Below are 22,364 nucleotides of genomic sequence, written 5' to 3'. Positions count from 1 at the left end.
GCAGGCTGCCCAGGTAGCTTCGGCACCTTTGACTCCCTTCAACTCAGGCTGGGACTCAACCTTCCACTGTTGCCTTGAGTACGAGGGAAGTTCAGTCTTCTCCTTCTACGTAAAAGCACAGGGAGAAGCACTGACATAAGAGGCGAGCCGAGCCTCATCCCTTGGCTCCGCCATCGAAGACTGCTAAATCGCCCCCGAGGGTGTCCGGACCTTCTCGGCTCCGATCCCCTTCCTTCTCGCCGGAGGAGGAGCTCCAATCACCCTCGAGGTCGTCGAGGCGGCCTTCCAGGCCCGCCTCTACGACCTCCTCTAGATCTACTAGGTCTCTTTCCGACGCCGATATGGACAGGATGATGCGTCGGTTTCTGCAGACCCAAATGCAGATGGGGGGTGCTCTTGCCCCCCCCCCCACAGGGGGGGAGTGCAGCTTCAATATTTTCCCCGATTTCTCCTTCTTCAACCCGGATACGGGTTTTGGAGTCTTCGGATCCAGGCCCTTTCGGAGCCGGGGTTTTGTTGGCGCCGGTGGCCCAAGCCTTCTCGACGCCGACCATACCCTCGAGTATCTCGGATCAGAGTTCTCGGGGCCGTGGGCCAGGCGTCGGATCGGTGGGAGCGGGTGCCTCTTCGGCGCCTCCTATGTCGGAGAGCACCTCCCTCTCGGATCCAACGGCTTCGGCTCCGACCCCGATCCCTATCTCGGAGCCGAGGAGACTGCTCTCTGGGCCGGAAGAGAGTGGTTCTCCCTTGGCGTTCGAGGTAGTGGAGAGGGTACTGTCGAGGTCTTCCAGGTCCCCGACCCGGGCTTTGGATCCTTCCGCTCCCTCACTGCATGCGGGTCTGCCTTCCATCATCCTTCCATCGGGACAGCCTGCTCAGACCCGCCAGTTGGTTCCCTCGGAGGAACAAGAGGCCGTTGACGAGCCCTCTTCTGATAGTCCCACAGAAGAGGTGCCTCGTAAACGGACGTGTAAAAGGAGGCACATGGACTCCCCCGAGTCCGTCACCACAGATACGGTTCAAGGTCACCCCCCGAGGATGTCTCCTTTGGAGACATCATGGAAATGTTGCGTATTGGGGGGGGGGGGTCTGCCCAAAAACCTTCCTCGGATGAGTCCGTATTTCTGGAGGCATTTGAAGTGGGCCCATCTACCTCCTGGGTGTCCCCACCTGCAGATCCCCTGGTAGATCTCCTGACTACCGTGGAGCCTATCCCACGCCGGCCGGATAAAATCCTTAGCCCCCCTTCAGATAGGCAGGCTTGGGCTAAAGGGTCTCCAGTTGATGCCATGTTGGTGGCTGCTGCCACTAAGAGAGAACTCTCCCAGGAGAGCTCCACAGTCCACCCGCCGGACAAGGAGTCCCGGGCGCTGGACTGTATAGGGAAGCGGACCTTTGCTTCAGCAACCTTCTCTGTGAGGGCGCTGAATTATATGGCGCATGTCATCAGGCTGCAACGGGATTTGATCAAGGAATACACTGCAGCTCCACCAGAGTCCATGTCGGTCGAGGACAAGATCGTGTTCTCGACTCATATGGCCACTCTCAAGTCCATTTCAAATACGTCCATGCGGCTACTGTCTTATGCTACGGAGGGAGCCGCAAGGGCCAGCGGGGCAGGTGTTGTCTTGCGACGCCACGCCTGGCTCTGCCTTTGTAATTTTGCGGAACCTTTCAAGGCGTCCTTCGCGAATGCACCCTTTGACGGCTCTTCACTTTTTGGCAAGACCATGCGTGATACACTAGTCCAAAGCGAGAAGGACGGGAAGACGCTGTCTGCCGTCTGAGTCCGCTTCTCGAGCCCCCAACGTTCCTTCTCAAGGAATCAGAGGGGGCAAAAGAAGCTGTGGTTCTGTAAGTTTCAGCAATCATATCCAGCTTCGGACTCCGCACCCTCCAGAGGCAGAGGGGGGCAGGGTGGACGCCGGCCCAGAGGCAGAGGGGGACCGCGTAACTTCGGGTCTAGGGAGCCTTTCTCTGAGAGACCCGCGCAGCAGCCCTGAGGGCTTACCCGACTGTCCAGCTCTGGAGGCAGTCGGGGGGCGTTTAACGAAGCACCTGTCAATGTGGGGGTCCATCACAAACGATCGATGGGTGCTCCGAATTATATCCAGAGGCTACAAAATTCCCTTCCTATTTCGTCCTCCCTCAGGTGGTCGCCTCCCCGATGTCCCACCCAATCAAAGAGAGGCGGCGACCGTAGAGATTTCAAATTTGTTAGAAAAAAGAGGCATCAAGCGGGTCCCCCCAGACCAATCCGGATCGGGCTACTACTCAGGGTTCTTTTTGGTGCCAAAAAAGACGGGGGACCTCAGGCCCATTCTAGACTTGTCCGCCCTGAACATGTTTGTCCCCAAAGAAAAGTTCCGGATGGTCACTCTACAATCTATTCTCCCCTTAATGCAGGAGAACGACTGGATGTGCTCGATAGACCTCAAGAACACGTACTACCACATTCTAATGGACAGACGGTCCAGGAGGTTCCTCCGCTTCTGGCTAGGGGCCAGTCATTACCAGTTCAGGGTCCTTCCATTCGGCCTCACCTCAGCCCCCAGGGTGTTCACCAAAAGTCATGGCAGTGGTTGCGGCCCACCTGAGGCTTCAGGGCATAAGGGTCTTTCCGTACCTAGATGACTGGCTCCTCACAGCAACCAACAGGCATCAACTTTGTATCGCAAGGGACTATGTTCTGTCTCTTGTCGATAGTTTGGACATTTCAGTCAACATACCAAAGTCTTTTCTTCATCCTGTGCAAGCATTAGATTTCATAGGAGCCAGACTAGATTTCCCGATCTTCTCGGGCCTTCTTGACCTCGGACAGGCTGTCCAGCCTCTCACTCATTTTGGCTCTTCTTCGCACCAAAGCTCCGCCGGCGGAGTTAGTCCTGAGAGCACTAGGCTCAATGGCAGCGGCTATCGGCCTCTCTCTCCATGCTCACCTAATGATGCGTATATTACAGTGGACACTCCAAGTTCAATGGTCACTGTTACACCATCCATTGAATACTCCCATCCCCCTGAGCAGGGTTTGCAGGGAATCCCTCCTTTGGTGGCTTCACTCCCCAGAACTCAGGCAAGGGAGACCTTTTGTGCTTCCACCTCCCCAGGCCACGTTAACCACGGATGCTTCTCGCCTAGGGTGGGGGGGGGGCATTGTTTGGGCAGAAATGTCCAAAGTACATGGACCTTGTTGGAGACAGCCTTGCACATAAATGTTCTGGAGATGAGGGCGGTGCTTCTAGCATTGCAGGCTCTCCAAGACCTTCTACCTCTAGGAACGATTGCAATACAGACAGACAATATGTCAGTGGTCTGGTATATAAACAAACAAGGGGGAACCAGATCCTACCCTCTTTGTCGAGAAGCCATGAGAGTTTGGGAATGGGCGATATCCACCAACTGCTTTCTGATAGCAATGCACATTCCGGGACGATCCAACATCCTGGCGGACAAATTGAGTAGAGTAATTCTCAGTCCTTACGAGTGGTCTCTCAATCCGAAAGTTGCGAAGGAGATTTTCCACAAGTGGAGTTGGCCTCGCTGCCATCTCTTTGCTACTTCCCAAAACACAAAATGCAGCGAGTTCTTCGCAATTCTTCCCCCAGAAGGGGAGAGCCCCAGAGACGCTCTGATTCATGCTTGGCCTCCTGGTCTACTCTATGCTTATCCCCCGCTTCCACTCATGGTGAAGTTCATTCAGAAAGCCGCACGGTTGGGGAGCAAAATTATCCTCATAGCCCCATTCTGGCCTCGTCAAATCTGGTTTCCATACCTGTGGTCTCACAGTCTCTCCTCCCCTTTAATCCTGGATCCCATTCCAGATCTGATCTCGCACCCAACAGGGTGCCCAACACCGAACCTGGTAAACCTCAAGCTCGTGGCTTGGTTGATCCAGTTCCACTAATGGCAAGGACTCCTGGCATCTCGTCACCAGTGAAAACTATTCTGGTAGTGGCTCATAAACCGTCCACCAGGAAAATCTATAATAGCAAGTGGAAACTATTTTCTATCTGGGCTAACAGCCAGGGTCTCAACCCTTTTACTGTTTCGATTCCTACTGTCTTGGATTTTTTGTCTACGATATTTCAACAAGGGGCCAGTGCATCAAAGGTGAAAGTACAGTTGGCAGCAATATCCCATTTTCATGTGGGAGACGGATTAGGATCCCTAGCGTCTACAAAATTGTGTAAGACATTCTTGCGTGTCCAGGATGCCGTTGGACGACATATGTTCAGCAGCCACCTGGTCTTCTGCTCATACATTTATTTCTCATTATAAGTTGGACATGATATCTAGAAGCAGGGCGTCCTTTGGCTCCGCGGTGCTTCGGAATACTCTTCCATAGGCCACCCAGGTTTTTTTGTTTAGGTAGCCGGGGACTCTGTCCCACAGGTTGCAGAACAAATGAAGTAACTACTTCAGATTTAGAAGTTATGTACTCACCATAACGTTCCATCTGAGTAGGTACTTTATTTGTCTGCAACCATCCCCCCCTGCCATCCCCCTAACCTGTATCTGGTTTCTAGGATCATTTATGATTCTTTGAGGATAACTGAACCTGTTTATTGTACAAGTTTATCAGGTGATACAGCAAAACCGATCTGAGGTAGTGTGGTGGTGACAGGGGATTATGGGTAGAGGGGAGGAGCTAGGAGCTCTGATCTTGAAGCTTGGAAAGCTGCCGGTCGGATCCGAGACCCACAGGTTGCAGACAAATGAAGTACCTATTCAGATGGAACGTTATGGTGAGTACATAACTTCTAATTGGAGCCAAAAGGATCCCAGAACCATAGTGTCGGCACCTGAACCAGGGGGTTGGGTTTGATTCTGATGTTCTCAGAGGAGTCCTTTCCTCTTGAAGCCTCGGCACTGGACAGCTTGGCTCCAATTTGTGAGTCGAGGTGGGATGAGGTAACACTCTGAGTCATCCTGGACAGGTGACTTTTGCTCCTGCCAGTGTGGCCCTTGCTTCTTCCATGACTTCTGCCTTTGAAGTACTGGAGAGATTTTTTTCACCTCTGTAGACAAGGCATCCTTGGCCCCCTCATGTCCACCCCCTCCACAACTGCCTACCTTGGCTCCTGTGTCTCTTCATCCTGTCCCATTGGGGCAGCTGGCCTGTTCATGCCAGGAGAGAGTCTTCAACCAGGACTCATGTCACACTTCCGACTCATCCCCAGAGCATCCCATTGGGGAGTCCCCTCAAAATCTATGTGCAATAGGTGGCACTTATATTCCTCCCAGGAATCCTTGACAGAACACATCAAGTTTGTTGAAGGGGAGTGGTCCCTCAGATCACCGCTTGAGGATGTTCTTTTGCTGAAATACTCAAACGTTTGAGGCAGAATGGTTGTTGGTCTTCCAACCCCCCCCCCCCAAGAGGAGTCAGTGTTTCTCGAGGTTTTCAGAGCCAGATTAGCTAAATCCTGGGTAGTCTCAATGGTGGATGAGATGGTGGACCTCATCTCCTGCCAGGCTTTGGTGGGTCTGGATGTCACAGAGCCTATCCACAAGAGGCCATATAAGCACCTCATTAAGCCAAAGAATAAGGCCCATTGGAGCAAGGGACTCCCAGTGGATGCTATGGTGGCAGCAGCAGCCACCAAGAAAGAAGTTGCCGAACAGAGTTCTTCTGCCCATCCCTTGAAGAGAAAGTCTAGGGAATTGGACAGATTTGGGAGGCAAGTTTATGCTTCAGCGACCTTCAACCTCAGATCTTTGAACTACTTGGCACATGTTAGGAGATTTCAGATGGAAGTTATATCATGATGAGCTAATTGATAGACCCACCTACAATTACTTGGTCACGGAGAAGCCAGTGGTCCCTAACATTTTTGGGATAGTTAAGGTACATAAGAACATCAGAGATCCACCTCTGAGACCTATAGTTTCAGCTAATGGTTCCAAAACTCACTCTCTAGCTAAGCATGTGGATTAAGATCAAAAAGGTATGGAGGGAGTATGATTGGTTTCCCAAGGATTCCTGGGATTTTTTAAGAAGCATGAATCCCAGTAGTTTTGAACAATTTTTTTTTTTTGTATTAATAGATATTGTTGACTTATTTTCTGTTATTCCCCACAATATAGGGATGGACTGGTTTCTGGAAGCCTTACTTGAGGTTAATAAATACAATTGGAAGGAAATTAGAGTCATTATGGAATTGCTTGAGTTGCTCCTTAATAATAATTTTGTGAACTTTGAAGGGGAATTCTTCAAGTAAGTTAAAGGTGTAGCTATAGGGGCTAGTTGTGCCCCCCCAGCTATGCAAATATTGTTTTAAATACATGGGAGAAAAAATTCTTGTTGAACTCAGTTTACAAGGACTGCTAGGTTCTTTATAAAAGATACCTAGATGATTTATGTTTCTTTTGGGTAGATAGTGAAGACAAACTAGCAGAATTTTTACAATATATTAATGGAACTACAGATTTTTTTAAGTTTACACATAATATTACCAGGGAAGATGTAAATTACCTAGACATCAATATATATAAAGATTGTGTTAACAAGAAATTTGGTTCCAGAGTGTATAGGAAAGAAACATTTTCCAATTCGTATTTGTATTTTGCAAGTGCCCACCCCTACAAGCAAATAAGAAATCTAGTGAAGGGGCAATTTATTAGTATATCCAGGATGACTACCAGTATTGAAGATTTTAACAGGGAATGTTTTAAGTTAAAGCAAATGTTTTTAGATAGGAAATATCCAGAAAGTATGTTAGAAGAAGTTATGAAGGAAGTTAAGGATGGTAGATCTGATAGGTCCAGTCCCATTTTAGGAATTAAGATCGCTGAAAGAAATATGATACAAACAGAGGAGGGCACAAAGAAGGGAGAAAACCAGTTCAGTGGTGCTTTCATTTTAAATTATAACAGTGACTCGGGGGTAATTAAAGAAATAATCAACAAGAACTGGAATTTATTCTCTAATTTTTCGGACCTTTCAAATATTTTCCAACAGCCGGTTATTTTTTTCTATAGGAAGGACAAAAATATCAAAGAAATCTTGGAAAGGAATGTTGTGGAAAGCATGGAAGAAAACATGGCACATATAAATGTGGAAAATGTGCACAATGTAGCCATGTTTTTAATGGTTAAAATTTGTTTCTACAAGCTAGAAATACACTTTTGACTTGTAATTCTTTTGTCAGTTGTGACACTAAAGAGGTCATTTATTTGGCAGTTTGTAAGAAATGCCCCTCCTTTTATGTGGGGAAAATGGAGAGGACTTTAAAAAGTAGGGTATACGAGCATACATATGACATTCGTAAACAAGACCCTAATAATGCTTTATTTAAACACACAAACGTTTGTAAAGAATCTTTTTTTCTATTTTTTGTTCTTGAATGTATCCCACGTGATATTCATGGGGGGGGGACTGAGAAAATAAAACTGAAATGAGAGAATTATGCTGGCAACTGGTTTTGGAAGCCTGTAGACCCCGTGACTGAATGAAAATGTTTCTATAGTCCCTATATTGAAATTAAGGTCGGCTAGGCTTTGATGGGGTCATACTGATGAACTCATAATGTTTTAGACTGATTTAAACATTTTTTAATGTATTTGAGGAATTGTTTACATTTTCATAATATTATATTGATATTTTATACAATATTTCATGGATTGCACATAATTAAGCTGTTTTTAATTTATCCACCAGATGGTACTAGTCCCATGTCCTAGGATTCCTTATGTAGGTTTTTATGAATGAAAATATTTAGTTTAACAGTTTATAGCTTTTAGTTTTAAAGTTTTGTATAATACATTTTGCACATCAGGTCATATAAATGGTGTTTTTTGCATTCATACATTTATTATGTATTTTAGACTTTTAATACAACGATTAAGTTTATATGTATTTAGTTTTTAAATTTGAAGGAAAACAATATTCATGAGATATTTAATTTAGGGTTGTGATTGGTGTAAAGGTATTTAAATTTATATTTAAGGATGGGGTCAATTAATTAGGCTAATCTGCATCTGATGAAGTTCAGTTAGAATGAAAAACATGGTGAGATAGTTAAGTGTTTTGTGTGGAACAATTGGGAACTGTGTTTGCATTGGAATATTAAAATTTTTGGCGTTCTGCCACTCCTTACGGCTGCTGGTGCTTCTTTCATTTTATTTGGTTGGAATTCGCACCTTGAAGCACTTATATCTCTGGTGTGTGTTTTGGTGCAGATTTCAGGTGGACTTGTTCAAGGTGTTTTCTAATACCCTCTCAGTGTCCATGTTTGCAAAGGACAAGAAGAACATTTCTTCACAACTGGCTACCCTCTGGCCCCTTTTCAAATACCTCTGTGTGGTTGATTTCTCATGCCTCACTGGAAGCTTTGAGAGCCATGGGTTCTGGAATTGCCATAAGACAGCATCCCTGTATACCCCTTTGTGATTTTGCAGAGGCATTAAAGTCATCATTTATCAATTCTGCCTTTGGATCCACCTTATTCAGCTCCAAGGTGAAAGAAACACTATCTAGGAGTGAACAGGCTGGGAAGGCATTATCTACAGTAGGAATATGTTTCTCCACCCCTCATAGGACCTTTTCATGGAACCAGAGAGGCGGTAGGAAGATTTGGTTCCATAGGTCACAAGGGCCTTCCAAGGAACCCTATAGGGACAGGTCCCCCCCCCCCACAGCAGAGGGGGGAACTCTAGTGGTAGACGCCCACATGGCAGAGGCGGCCCACAACACCAGGGCTTCAGAGGTCCTCTCTCTGAGTAGCCCTTCTAGTGCTTCTAAAAGGTCGCCCAACTGTTGCACTCTGGAGGCAGTCAGAGGGTGCTTATCCCTCCACCTGGAAGTCTTGATAGCCATCACCAAAGATATTTGGGTGCAGGAGATATCAAGAGGTTACTATACACTGTTTTCCCTTCAGCCTCCTAATTGGCCCAGAAGAATTCCTGACATTACACCCAGTCAGGGGAAAGTAGCAGCTACAGAAATAGAAAAACTGCTGGCAAAAATTCATCTAGACAGTCCCCCCAGACCAGCAATAATTCAGAACTTAGTCAAAGTTCTTTTTGGTGCCAAAGAAAAACTGGAACCTAAGACCAATCTTGGATCTCAGAAATTTGAATCAATTGGTCAAACACTTGAAATTCTGAATGGTCACAGTTCAGTCCCTTCTGCCTCTGTTGCACAAGGACAATTAGATGTGTTCAGTAATCTCCAGGATGCTTGCAATTACATCAAAACAGACAGGCGATCCAGGAGGTACCTACACTTCTGGCTGGGAACTAGTTATTACCAGTTCATGGCCCTGCCCTTTGGCCTCATCACAGCCCCCAGCATGTTCACCAAGTGCATGGCAATGGTCACAGTTCACTTGAGACTGCTGAGATTCCGGGTCCTAATCTCGATGACTGGCTCCTCTCTGCTCCCACAAAGCCTCTACTGATTCAAGCCTGGGACTAGATGCTCCAACTATGTCTTCAAATGGGCATCACAGCGAACTATGCCAAGTCTCAACTCTTCCCACTAAGTCCTGGAATTCAGTGGTGCTTGTCTGGATATGCTGGCACAGATAACGCGCTTACCACAGACACTTAAACAGTTTACAGAGTCTAGCATCCCACATTCTGTCTCTTGCATCTCTGCCAGCAAGGTTCATATTGCAATTTCTTGGATCTGTGTCAGCTTCTATAACTCTAGTACTTTTAGCAAGGTATTACATGAGGGTACTGCAGTGGACACTTGCAGGACAATGAGCAATAATACAACACCCCCTGTCTGCACTGATATGGATTACAAAGATCTGCTGAGAACACATAGCCTGGTGGATCACCATACAAGAAGTTCCTCAAGGCCACCTTTCCATCCTTCTGGCATTCTGAGGCACAGTGACTATGGATGCCTCCCAACTATGATGAGCAGGACATTACTTGGGAAGGACAGTCCAAGGCACTTGGTCTCATTTGGGAGGTCAGTCTTCATAACTGTTGTGGAAATGAGGGCAGTCCTGTTAGTGTTGCAGTCATTTCAAGATGCCGTCTCTATCAGGATGGTTGCTATTCAGACAATGTTGGTAGTCTGGTATCTCAAGCAGGGGGTAACCCCATCCTACCCCTTGTGTTGAGAGGCTTTAAGAGTATGGCAGCAGGTGCTCTCTTCTGGCCACTGTCCTTTGGCATTGCATATCCTGGGGAAGTCCAGTATGCTAGCAAACAAACTGAGCAGTTCCATCTAAGCCCCTTATGAGTGGTCGCTAGACCCTGTTGTGGCAGAAATTATTTTTTTGTCAGTGGAGCCATCTGTGATGCAACCTATTCACTTCTTCTCTCAACTCCAAGTATAGTAGGTACTTTGTCCTGATCCCTGTAGAGGGGGAGTCACTGAGAGAGACCTCTAATTCATGATTGCCCCCCCCTGGGTCCTTTATGCCTTCCTCCTGCTCCTCAAATTCCCAAGTTTCTTCTGAAAGTGTCTGGGGGAAAAGCAAAGTAATCCTCATTGCTCCATTCTGGCCTCAACATGTGTGGTTTCCTTTCTTGTGGCCTCATCTAATATACCCTCCATGGGTGTTAGATCCATCCTTGGATCTTCTATCTCATCCATCAGGGATAACTCATCAGGACATTTGGACCCTCAAATTAGCTGCATGGTCTCTCCAGTTCCAGTGATGGCTAGACAGTCCAGGCTTTCTTTCCCAGTTGGACACATCCTCTCAGATGGATTCTACTGCTAAAGTTTATAAGAGCAAATGGAAAATATTTTCTCTTTGGGCTCTCCAGTAACATCTGGACCTTTGTTCAGCACCTTTTCCAGCTATCCTTGATTTTCTTGCTTCTGTTTTCAGCAGCAGTGCTAGTTATTCTACAGTAATGGTCCAAGTTGCAACTATCTCTAATTTTCACATTGGAGTAAACCATTCATCCTTGGCATTATCAAGAGTATGTAAAACCTTTCTCAAAGGTTACTTCTTACTGTGACCCCTTATTAAGGGTCCTACCCTCAATGGGATTTAACAATAATACTTCAAGCTCTCACTTCACCTTGAACTTAGCTGCCAAGGTGAACTTAAAGTTTTTGTCTTGGAAAACTATTTTCCTGATTGCAATCACATCAACCAGATGGGTATTAGAACTCCAGGCTCTCTCTTCCCAGCCGCTATACTTGATCTTTCACAAAGAAGTGTGTCCCTTTGTACCCCTCCTTCCTTTTTACCTAAGCTGGCTTCAGAAACTACTATAAATCAGTCTATCAACCTTCCTGTTTTCTTTCCAAATTTCAACAAAGGACTTGTTGGATGTTCATAGACAGCTTAAATTCTATCTCTACAAAAATCAGATCAGCTGTTTATTTCCTTTTGCAAGGTCAGCTTGGGCATGTTAGTCTCAAAGGCAACTTTGGCCAAGTGGCTCACTGACTGCATTGCTTTTGTTTATAGGAAGAAACACTACCTACACCGCCTAATGCACATTTCACCAGATCTAAGGCTGATTCATTTGTTTTCTGATTCAGGACTTTAAGAGATGACATTGTTCAGCTGCCACTTGGTCTAATACTCATACATTGCCCATGACAAATTGGACATTTTGTCTAGAAATAGGGCGGCATTTGTTTCGGCTGTACTCAGGAATATCCTTCCTTGAAGAACACCTTGGGGTTTCTCTAGATGGGGACTCTGCCCCATCAGTTGAGTATCAGATGAAAAAGACCAGAACAGATGCAAAAGTTATGTACATGTACTCACCATAACAATGCATCTCAGGGACCTTGACAGGAGCAGTGTGTGACGAAGTATGCGATAAGGTTGCCTCCCAGCTTGCCATCCTAGAATCTATATTGAATTCGTCCATGCAGCTTATTGTACACACAGCCAAAGGGATGGCCAGAGCAAGCGGGTACAGGTATTGCCATTAGGCGTCACGCATAGATGCGCTTATGTGACTTCGCGGACCCTTTGAAGTCTTCCTTTGTCAATGCTCTTGTTGATGCTACCTTGTTGTTTGGCCCAAAAGCCAGAGACACATTAGCCAGGTGTGAGGAGGACAGAAAGACCCTTTCTGCTGTGGGCGTGCGTTTTTCCACTCTTCAGCGACCTTATTCCAGGAATCAGAGGGGTGGAAATATGTGTTTCAGGAAGGCCCAAGGACCTTTTTGGGACACATGTGGAGAGTTTTCCTCCCAGGGCAGAGGGGGAACTCATCAGGAAGGCACCCCTGCATGGCAGAGGGGGCCCACATAATCAGGGCTCCAGAGATTCTTTCTCTGGACAACTCTACCAGTGCTCCTGAGCAGCGGCCCAATTGCTTACCTCTGGAAGCAGTTGGAGGAAGATTCTCTCTGCACCACTTAGCCTGGCACTCACAGTCCTAGGTGCAGATGATAATTACTAGAGGTTACCGTATCCCCTTCAATGTGTACCACAAAGACGAATCCCCAATGTTCCACCCAGTGAGAGGGATACAGCAGCATGAGAAATTCAAAAGCTGCTTCCAAACAGTCCCACCAGACCAAATAGGATCTGGATTTTACTCAAAATTCTTTTTAGTGCCAAAAAAGACAGGAGACTTGGAGGCCAATTCTAGACCTCAGTGTCTTAAACAGGTTTGTTCGACAGACAAAATTCCGGATGGTCATGGTACAGTCTAACCTTCCGTTTCTGGAAAAATATGATTGGATGAGCTCTATAGATCTTCAGGACACGTATTGCCACATAAAAATGGACAAGCACTCCAGAAGATACCTCCACTTCTAATAGAGAGCTAGGCATTTCAATAAATAGGGAAAAGTCAAAGCTGTCACCCACAAAAGATATAGAATTCATCAGAGTGACATTCAACACAAAATCCTGTGTGGCTGCTCTACCTCTTTACAGGCTGCAAAGACTGAGGTCACAGCTTCAAGGGATACTCTCTCAAGACAAATTCCCAGCTTACTTAGTCTTACAACTCCTAGGGTCCATGGCAGCGACAATCACTCTAGTTCATCTAACAAGGTACCACATGAGGCTGCTTCAGTGGCTCCTGGCATCACAGTGGTCTCTGTTAACACATCTGATGTCCTACCTAATCCACATAACTAATCAATGCAAGCAGGATCTAAACTGGTAGATGAAGTCAGAAGAGGAATTATAAGTCACCCCTTTCCCCCTCTCAGCCCAAGGCCATAGTGACCACAGATGTCTCCCTGGTGGAGTGCGGGAGCATTTTCAGGAAAAGACAGTCCAAGGCACGTGGTCTCCCTTAGAGGCCAATTTGCATATCAGCATTCTAGAACTGAGGGCAGTGCTCTTAGCGTTGCAACCATTTCAATCTGCCCTCTCTTCGGGGATAATTGCTATCCAATCAGACAACATGTCAGTGGTTTAGAACATCAACAAACAAGGAGGAACCAGATCCTACCCTTTATGTCGGGAAGCCCTAAGAGTGTGGCAGTGGCCGATCACATTCATCTGCTTTCTGACAGCAATGCACATTCCAGGGAACTCCGACGTGATTGCAGACAAATTGAGCAGATGCATCCTCCTGCCTCATGAGTGGTCCCTCAATCCCAAAGTAGCGATGAAGATGTTTCACAGATGGGGTCACCTTTGCTGAAAACTGTTTGCATCTCCCATAAACCACAAATGCAGCAGCTACTTTGCCCTGTCCCCCCTCGGAGGGAGTAACCGAGAGATGCTCTCCTACACAATTGGCCCCCGGGACTACTCTATGCCTTTCCTCCCTTCCCTCTGATTCCTCAGTTTTTGAAGAAAGCCCAATGGTTGAGAAGCAAAGTGATCCTCACAGCCTCTTACTGGTCCCGCCAAATCTGGTTCCCCTTTCTCTGGCCTTACCTAGTTCACTGTCTGTGGACTCTAGACCCATCTCCAGACTTGTTGTCTCATCTGCAGGGACTGGTCCATCCCATACTACAGAATCTCAAACTGACGGCTTGGTACCTCCACTTCCAGTGACTGACAGGCCAAATAATCTTTCTTCCTTAGTACAAAAGATACTTCTGGCTTTTCATAAACCATTCACCAGGAAACTTTATCTCAGTAAATGGAACAGATTTGAGCTTTGGTCTCGAGGAGAAGAAATTGACCCTTTTTCAGCCTCGATTAATAAGGTGTTAGAATATCTATCAACTTCAGGAGCCTCAGCTTCAGGAGCCTCAGCTTCTGCCATTAGAGATCATTGAGCTGCTATCTCAGATTTCCATAACGGCTTTGATGACTTTTCCTTAATCTCTCATTACCTTTGCAAAACCTTCCTAAAGGGTGTTATGCATTTGAAACCACCTTTCAAAGAACCCATTGAACCTTGGAATTTAACGATAGTCTTGCAAAGTTTGATCCATCAACTCTTTGAGCCAGCAGCCACTTATGATATCAAATTCTTATCTTGGAAGACCCTATTCCTGGTAGCCATCATGTAAGCCAAGAGAATATCAGAATTACAGGCTTTGTATGTGAAACATCCATATATCATTTTTCACAGAGAGAGTATCACTTAGAACTAATCCCTCCTTTCTACCCAAAGTTGTGTCTGATTCACTTATTAATCAATCCATAGACCTACCAGTTTTCTTCCCAAACTTCTCAAACAAGGGAGAATATTGTTTACATTTGTTGGATATAGACATACAGTTACATTTTTACCCGGAGAGAACAAAATTGTTTAGGAAATCAGACCAATTGTTTCTATCTTTTTCAGGTACACGACTGGGCAAACCAGTTTCCAAAGTTACCTTATCGGAATGTTTGAGAGATTGCAGCACCTACCAAAATAAGCTAAACCTATCAACCAAAGTCAAGGCTCATTCTACCAGATCAGCTTCCACTTCAGTGGCCTTTCATTCTAGAGTGTCCATGGATAACATTTGCCCAGCGGCCACTTGGGCTACCCCTCAAACCTTTATCAGTCATTACAAATTAGATATGGTCTCCAGAGGAAGAGCATATTTGGCTCTGTGGTGCTCAGGAATATCGTTCCATAGGGCCTCCCGGGACATAAAGTAGCTAGGGACTCTGTCCCAACAGTCAAGAATGAATGAAGATTGACATCAGATAAAGAAGTTATGTTCTTACCATAACGTTCCATCTGTGTTATCAATCTTCATTCATTCTTGACATCCCACCCCCCCAACCCCCTCCAAAGACTCCTGGAGGCTCGAACTAGTCCTGGTTTTGTAATAGGGCAGTCGCTCAGACAAAGCTGCCACTATTTTATTTCTGTGGCCATACTCGATCTGAAGGGAATGGAGGAAAGGCACTATGGGTAGCCTTAGCTTGAGAGTTTCTGGCTGGCGCGAGCTTGATACAATAGCCGAGTCGGTTCCGAGGATGGAACCAAAACCCAACAGTCAGGAATGAATGAAGATCGACAACACAGACGGAACATTACTTCTTTTTCTCCAATTACCTCTTTCTTCCCTGTTACACCTCCAACATTTACTATCTACCTGAGGAAAAATTCTCTGGAGTCTTCTTGGAGTATGAAAATATCTATGTAAACATTTCCAAACAAAAATCCTAAATCTTTTAGATTTTGTTTCATATTTGGGAGACATACATATATCCTCCCATTGTTAAATCCAGCTGGAATCTTGTTTAACAATCTCAGCAGAATGTGCATCACAAACAAGCCCATACTTTCCCATTGTTTGTTTGCAACTTTTTTTTTTTTTTTTTTTCATACATATTCTTCTCCCAGTTGCCTGCTGACCATCAACTTTTCTCCCTTTAGTACTGTTCTAGAAGAGGAGCTGGCTTACCATTGTAGCAGCCTTGAAAGAAGGGACTGTTCTATCACTAGGACTGTGGCCCAAGTGTGCTGTATTGCACGTCGCTATCCCCAGCTGTAACAAGCATGCTGCCTGATGGCTTGTCATTCTTGGCTTTTATGCTTCCTGCATGTACACCCAGCCCATAGCAAGTATTAAGCTCGCAGTAGGCCAGGGTGTTGTACCTTCCCTATGATGGGCACGCCAATGGCAGCCATTCCTGCCCTTGCTCCCCAGCTTACTCTTCTCATTCCTGAGCTGCTACTCAAACCCAGGCCATGTGGGTCATAATCAAGGCTTTATCCCTGTGTAACACAGAGCTGGCTTTTTTCTCATTTTTTGTATATCGATTTATTAGCAAGTTACCAGATGTGTTGGCCTTGTGAGCTGTCTGTTGAAGACCAGAGATGGCAATTACAGTGAGTGCACATTTAACTTTTCTGTTTAGCATAAATATAATAGCCTCATTTTTTTCTTTATAAGAAACCTTAAACCTCTGGTTAGCTGTATAAGGTGTTTCCATAGTTAAGTAAAAAAAAAAAGCTGTCATATACAATACCATAGTTATTTTCCTACTGCCCAAATATTCCATTTAGTATTAAATGAGGCATCTGAAGCATTCTCCTAACCACTGTAAAGACAGTTTAATCAAAGCTGAGAATATTTAGAAGGTCCCTCGTATATTCATAAGTGTTACAGTGTTCCCAGTATTTTTTCCCAAAAGAGGATGCTGTATTAGTCAATGTTGAATATAAAACTGTTATCAGAATGCCATAATGGTACAAGTGTGCGCCTTCTAAAGTGCTTCCCACCTTTCAGTGTTCCTCAGATTCTGTTTGCCATAGGTGGCTACCCTTATCTTTGAATAGAAGATGTTGTGTAATTAAGGGCCAACAATCAGCCCCATGGTACTGCATGGGTTTGTTTTTTAGAATATTCAACCAACTCTATTTGCATACTGTTATGTAAGCCACTTTTAGATGCATTAACTTTGTATCAGTTAATGTTAAGCATTTTATCTACCTTTTTTGTGCCTCTCCATGCTGACCCCAGCAACCATGCTTCTAGACTGTGTAGTGAGAGATGAAAACCATCACGCAAGTGTTATGCTCTACACTTCTCCCCCTGGCAGTTGATGAAGCAATGTTTGCACTGCTGGCTCTAGGGAAAAGGTGTGGGTGTGTGTGCACTCACAGACACATGTATATTGAATCTCAGGTACAACACGGCTGCTCTCTACTTTGCCCCTTTATTTCTCTGCCCAGGTGGTATTCAGACTTAACAAATGTAGTTGTTTTAATTTAGCTTACAGTTAAATGCCTAAATTATTGAATTATTTAATTTGTAGGAACAGCGAATGAATCAGCAGGAAGAGAAGATCCGTCTGCTGATTCAGTCACGTGATGAATCACAGGTTCATTGTTTGCAGCAAAAGCAGTGTGTCCTGGACCTTCAGGCCAAGAACACCCAACTAATTCTGGAAGTAGAAGGGCTCAAACACAGGATTGAAGAACTTTACCAGGTATGAGAAATCTGAAACTAAAAAGGTAATTTTAGGGGGGCCTACAAAGTTTCACTGTGTGTGTGTGTGTGTGTGTGTGTGTGTGTGTATGTGTGTGTGTGTGTGTGTGTGTGTGAGAGATTTTAATTACAATGAACTTGCAGCAATTGCTCTTGGAATTCTAACGTTGTAATATGTGTGCCATCACTGTGATGGCAAAAGATAAGGTAAATTAAAATGTTTTAAACTGCACAGCTGCACTTTTGAGTCTGGGAGTGGATAAATGAAATATTTAGATACTGAATATTTAAAACGTGTATATTAAGGCTGTTGTCTGCATCCATCCCACTAAATAAGCTCAGAGTAACATCTGTGAACTGGTAGCAAAATTGAACGTGCTACTGAAGAAACATTATTACTTGAAGCCCACCAAAAGGGTTGCATCTGTCCTTTGCCTTTCTGTTCCTGCCTTTTTTTCTCTGTCTGTTCCCAACACATTTAAACAACTTTTGTGGAGCTGCACGCTATCACTTCATGGTGGTAGTGCATTTCAGGGCCCCATATCTTTCAGCATGAAATAGTATTTCTTAATATTCATGTAGAATCTCAGCCTGTCGCTAGACCCACCTACTTACTTACTGTTAAATCAGTGCAGTCTCTCACTGAGATGTGATGATATGAGATGTGTGTTCACTCACTATGCACATTCCTGGTGCTATGAACATTTTATAATACTCCATGTCCCCAATTTCCTGTACTTTGTTAGCAGCTAGACTATCACAGTGCTCTGAACCTTTCTTCACATTCCATCTGCAAATTCTTTTACCATCCTTGTAATCCCTGCATTTCTCATGAATCATACAATTAGTGCACCAAGCCTTTCCTCCTAATCCATGTCCTCAGACCTCTATTCCATGTTACTAACCAGACATTCCCAAGTATCTGAGACTTTTCTTATACTCTGTGTTTTTCATTCCCCCTACCTTGTTATTAACCAGACATCTTCAGTGCTCTAAACCTTCCTTTATACGGTTCCCTATTACATCCTCGAAGACGCACTTACCCAAATGCGTAAATGCCGACACGTCTCCATCGAACCGCGTAAACATCGATCATCCTGAAGCGCGAAAGCCGAAACATCGAATCGTCATGGTTGTCCCTTCCGTGGTATAGCTCCGTAAGGTAAGTGTGCGATAGTTACGGACCTTAGGGTTAGGGTGCGGGTTAAGGTAAGTGCATAGATGGTAATATATTTGAGATTTAGTGTAGGGTTAGATGTAGGGTTTTTTACGTGTATGTGTGTGGATTATTTATTTTGTTTGGGTATAGCTTGTTAAGGTAAGTGTGTGATAGTTATGGACCTTAGGGTTAGGGTGCAGGTTAAGGTAAGTGCATAGTTGGTGGTATATGCAAGATGTAGTGTAGGGTTAGAAGTAGGTTTTAGTTTAGGCTTAGAAGTAGGGTTTTGGTTAGTGTATGTATGTTTTTGTTTAGTTTGTTTGGGTAGGTAGTATGTAGCGGGCGGTGGGGTGGGACAAGTATGACGGTTTGATCTTTTGCATTTTGCGGTTTAGAGCATTCGGTGTATTCGCGGTTCGAGGAATATGTGTCAGTGTTTTTGTATTTGGTTATTAGGGCTTTCGAGCTTGCAATATAGACCCCTTTATAGTCCATGTCCCCCATTCCCCTTACAGTGTTACTAACTAGACATTTCCAGATGTTCATATTGATCACTTTTGCAGAAGTGTTAGCTGTATGGGTTATATCATGCATAGGATATAGCAGCTGGTCAGTTTCCATGTGCCCAAACCATTAGTCATCTCAAGCTGAGCTGACTAAAAGTCAGGTTTGAGTGCAAATTTCTTTAGAGCTTACCTGCTGCTGAGAGGGCACACATGTGTGGGCTTTTGAATTGACAGATTGAGGTGAGCTTACTAAAGGTCATTTTTAGGTACTAAGTCCTTCAGAACATTCCTGTTGCTGAGAAGAGAGCACTGCTGTGTGGGATTTTGAGGATTCCTAATTGGCTAATGCTGTTCCATTACTGGGATGATAGGTTCCCTTCAGAGAGGTGGGGAAACCCTCCACATTACTTTTTTTACTTGTTAAAAGCAACTTATTGTTCAAAACATGTACTTTTAAGCTAGGAAAAAGTAGTTTACTTGACTGTCTGGTGACTTTTTTTGTACTTTTAAATGGGAGCTTACTTTTTTGTGGAGATGCTGTGTTCATTTTGCCTTTTGCATGAGGAAAGTGTTTAAAGTGCTTTTTACTGTATTTCCTAGGAAAAAGTTACTTTTTTGATACTTCCGTTTTGCCAACTGCTGCTGCTAAACTTCCCCAGGATACCATTTTCAGCTTAATCATGAAACAAATTACCGGTCCCTATGCCAGACCTACTTCCAGTCAGGAAAATAAAAAGATTCTTAACCAGCTTTTGTCATTACAGTAGGCTGGTAATTTGCCTCAGCCACAGATGGGTGACTATGACATGGCCAAAGTTGGTTCCTCAGACCACTCATAGGATCCCTTTGGTGTAGTTCATACAGTCAGCATGGACAAAGGGGTTAGCCACATCCTCTGTGGCTCCTAGGGTCCCATCAGTAGACAAGGGAGAGTCACTCTTGTTGTTTGTGGGAGAAGGGTTAGGGAAAGTACTCTTAGTTCTGCCCATCCTTGAGGAAGCCATTGCTGGTTAATACTGGTTCTGTTTTTCCACAATTTTCTGTCAAAAATAAAGAGAAAACATTTTTATCTTCTCCTGTGTCAATTACTCTGGTCTGAAATAATTTACTAGGCTTAGTACAGTGTCCTGTGCAGGTTTTTTTAAACTCTTCTTGTAAGGTAGTTTCTGAGAAAAGAAAAGAAAAGGGGATTCCTCTTTCCCTGAAGAGGTTCAAGAACTGGAATCTTCAGGGGAAAGTGAAGGGAGAGATGCAGCCTTTTTTGTCCAGGTATCTGATTCATTGGGAGAATGCTGAGATTTCTCCTCCTGATAAGGATGGAAGAACCTTTGATAAGTCTGGGGGGAAAGTGTAAGCTTCTGCAAATTTGATTTTTGAGTTCTGAACAGCCAGTCTAATATGTTGAAGTTTATTGTGACTAGTTGTAAATGTGTACGGAATGTTTTGGCATCAGTTTCCTCTTGTGAGGAAAAATCTGCTATTTCTCAAATCACTACTCGTTTAAAATGTGTTTATGACTTTAGGTACTACTTCCAGGGCTGCTGCTACTGGTACTGCTTTAACTCATTCACTCCAGTGGTGGTCAGGAAGTTTGCACTCTTAACTTCCATTGGGCAGAGCCTAAGCCTTTTGACAGAATCAAATTATGTTCTCACATTTCAAACAAATGTTCATATCTCTGAAACCATATAGGTTACTAAAGAAATATAAATGGCAAATTTTTCAGCACAGACTATTTTTATAGGGTAGTGTTCTGTAGGTTTTAGATCTTAAACCAAATTTTATAAGTCACAGTAAACACAGTAACTATTATATTTGTAATATTTTGTAAACAACTTACAGTATATCAGCAACCAATCAAGTTACACTGTCAGCAGCATTTTATTCATCTAGCTGAGAACTTCCATATGAAGCTAATGAGTTCTGTCTGTGTTACTCGGTTGTTGAGATATTTAGAAAAATGTGAAAATTATATTTATATACATTAATATCATAAAAACAACAGTTAATATCTATTTACCCTAGACAGGGTTCAAATATTAATGCAGTTGAGTTTATCACTGTGTAAGCTTTAACAGGAAATCTTTTAAAACCTTGTACATAGCATGGTTTTGGAATTATTGATGCAAATAGGAACAAGCAGTATTTGATGACTAGAGATATCAGTAGGATTTAACTGCAGATACACCTAAAGGTGTCACTCGGCTGTAATGAGTTAAGGAGGTCTTCCTGGCTTGGTTCTCAGAACTTTCCAGAAAATGAATTTTCGCTTGGATAGAGATTTAGTTTTTGATCCTCTGCTGCAGACACTGTCAAAAAGTGTGAAGGAATCTCAGATTTTTCAAGACTACTACTCTAAATTCTCTAAGGGATTCTGTGCTCCCTCATCTATTTTTTTTTTGGGGGGAGGGGCAGGGAACAAAATAAACAGTCCCAGCATAATGCTGGTAGCAGACTTTCAAAAAGCAATGGCAGGGAGGCTCCAAATAAAAAAACAGGAACAACTCATAACAAATGACAGTCAAATTGATTACAATGACAATATGAGGGACCTTGCCCCCCCTCAACCTGGCATTCATGTATCCCTTCCAGAATAGCTGAATCTCTAGTTCTGTGTTTAGAAGCAGATTGTTTTATGTAAATGGGTCACAGTAGTGATCCATCTAGATTACATATAGCAAGTGGGAGGCAACTCCTGCGTTACAGGAGATTCCATTTTTCCATCTAATTGGAGAAGTAACTGTAGGATACACGTCTGCTCTGCTGTCTAGACACACACACACACACACACACACACACACACACACACACACACACACACACACACACACACACACTTGACTGGAGTGAGAACAGAACCCCTACCTAAGTACATGGACTGCAGAACAGTACTTAATGCAAGCACCACAGCACAAGTCTGGAAGGAGCGGACTGCATTAATTTTAAGGAAGTACAGATAAGCAATTAGTCCTGCAGTTTGCCCATTCAATTAGCAAATCCTGCAGTGGAGTGCCTCTGTGCTATAAATTTGGCCATGGGAAAGAAGCCAAGACACACAGTAGAGAAGACATAGTCCTATCAGAAGAAAGAGCTGCCACTGACAAACTTGTGGCAGAAGGGTAAAGTATTATCAATTGGGGACAGCACTGTGACAGACTTCATCTGCCAGACCAAACTATTCTCTTTCCTCCTGCCTTACACATCATATGCTGACTCAGGGAGTAATATAAGTGGTTCCTCCACTTCTAGAGGGGAAAGAGTTTACTCAAGAATGTTTTTAGTGCCAAAGAAAAAGAAAAAAATTCCTGGAGACCAGTTTTGGAGATGTTCTTCGTGTTTCACTGTTGCAGTCATCACATTTGGGTTATCTGCCTGCAGGTAGCCCTCAGCCGGCGTGAATACCAGAGTCTTCGGATTTCTGTGTCAGATGCTGTCGCTTCTTCCATGACGTCAGGTCGTTAGG

At 44.3% G+C, this 22,364-nt stretch overlaps 1 protein-coding gene across 3 annotated transcripts in view; it reads left to right on the top strand.

Annotated features, from left to right (window-relative positions):
• The window catches only part of LRRC45 (leucine rich repeat containing 45), a 1,637,099-nt gene that overhangs the window by 1,278,536 nt on the left and 336,199 nt on the right, over positions 1-22,364 (top strand). For all 3 annotated transcript variants that reach the window (XM_044068217.1, XM_044068216.1, XM_044068218.1), the window contains one exon: positions 17,064-17,237. In XM_044068217.1, the coding sequence (XP_043924152.1) occupies positions 17,064-17,237 (174 nt within the window). The remainder of the gene's footprint in view (positions 1-17,063; positions 17,238-22,364) is intronic.

Source organism: Protopterus annectens, chromosome 4.part0 (assembly GCF_019279795.1).
Source record: "Protopterus annectens isolate FY-2018-M chromosome 4.part0, PAN1.0, whole genome shotgun sequence".
NCBI classification, from domain to species: Eukaryota; Metazoa; Chordata; order Ceratodontiformes; family Protopteridae; genus Protopterus; species Protopterus annectens.
Note: the sequence above shows the minus strand (reverse complement) of the source record. Positions and strands in the feature narration are given on the sequence as shown.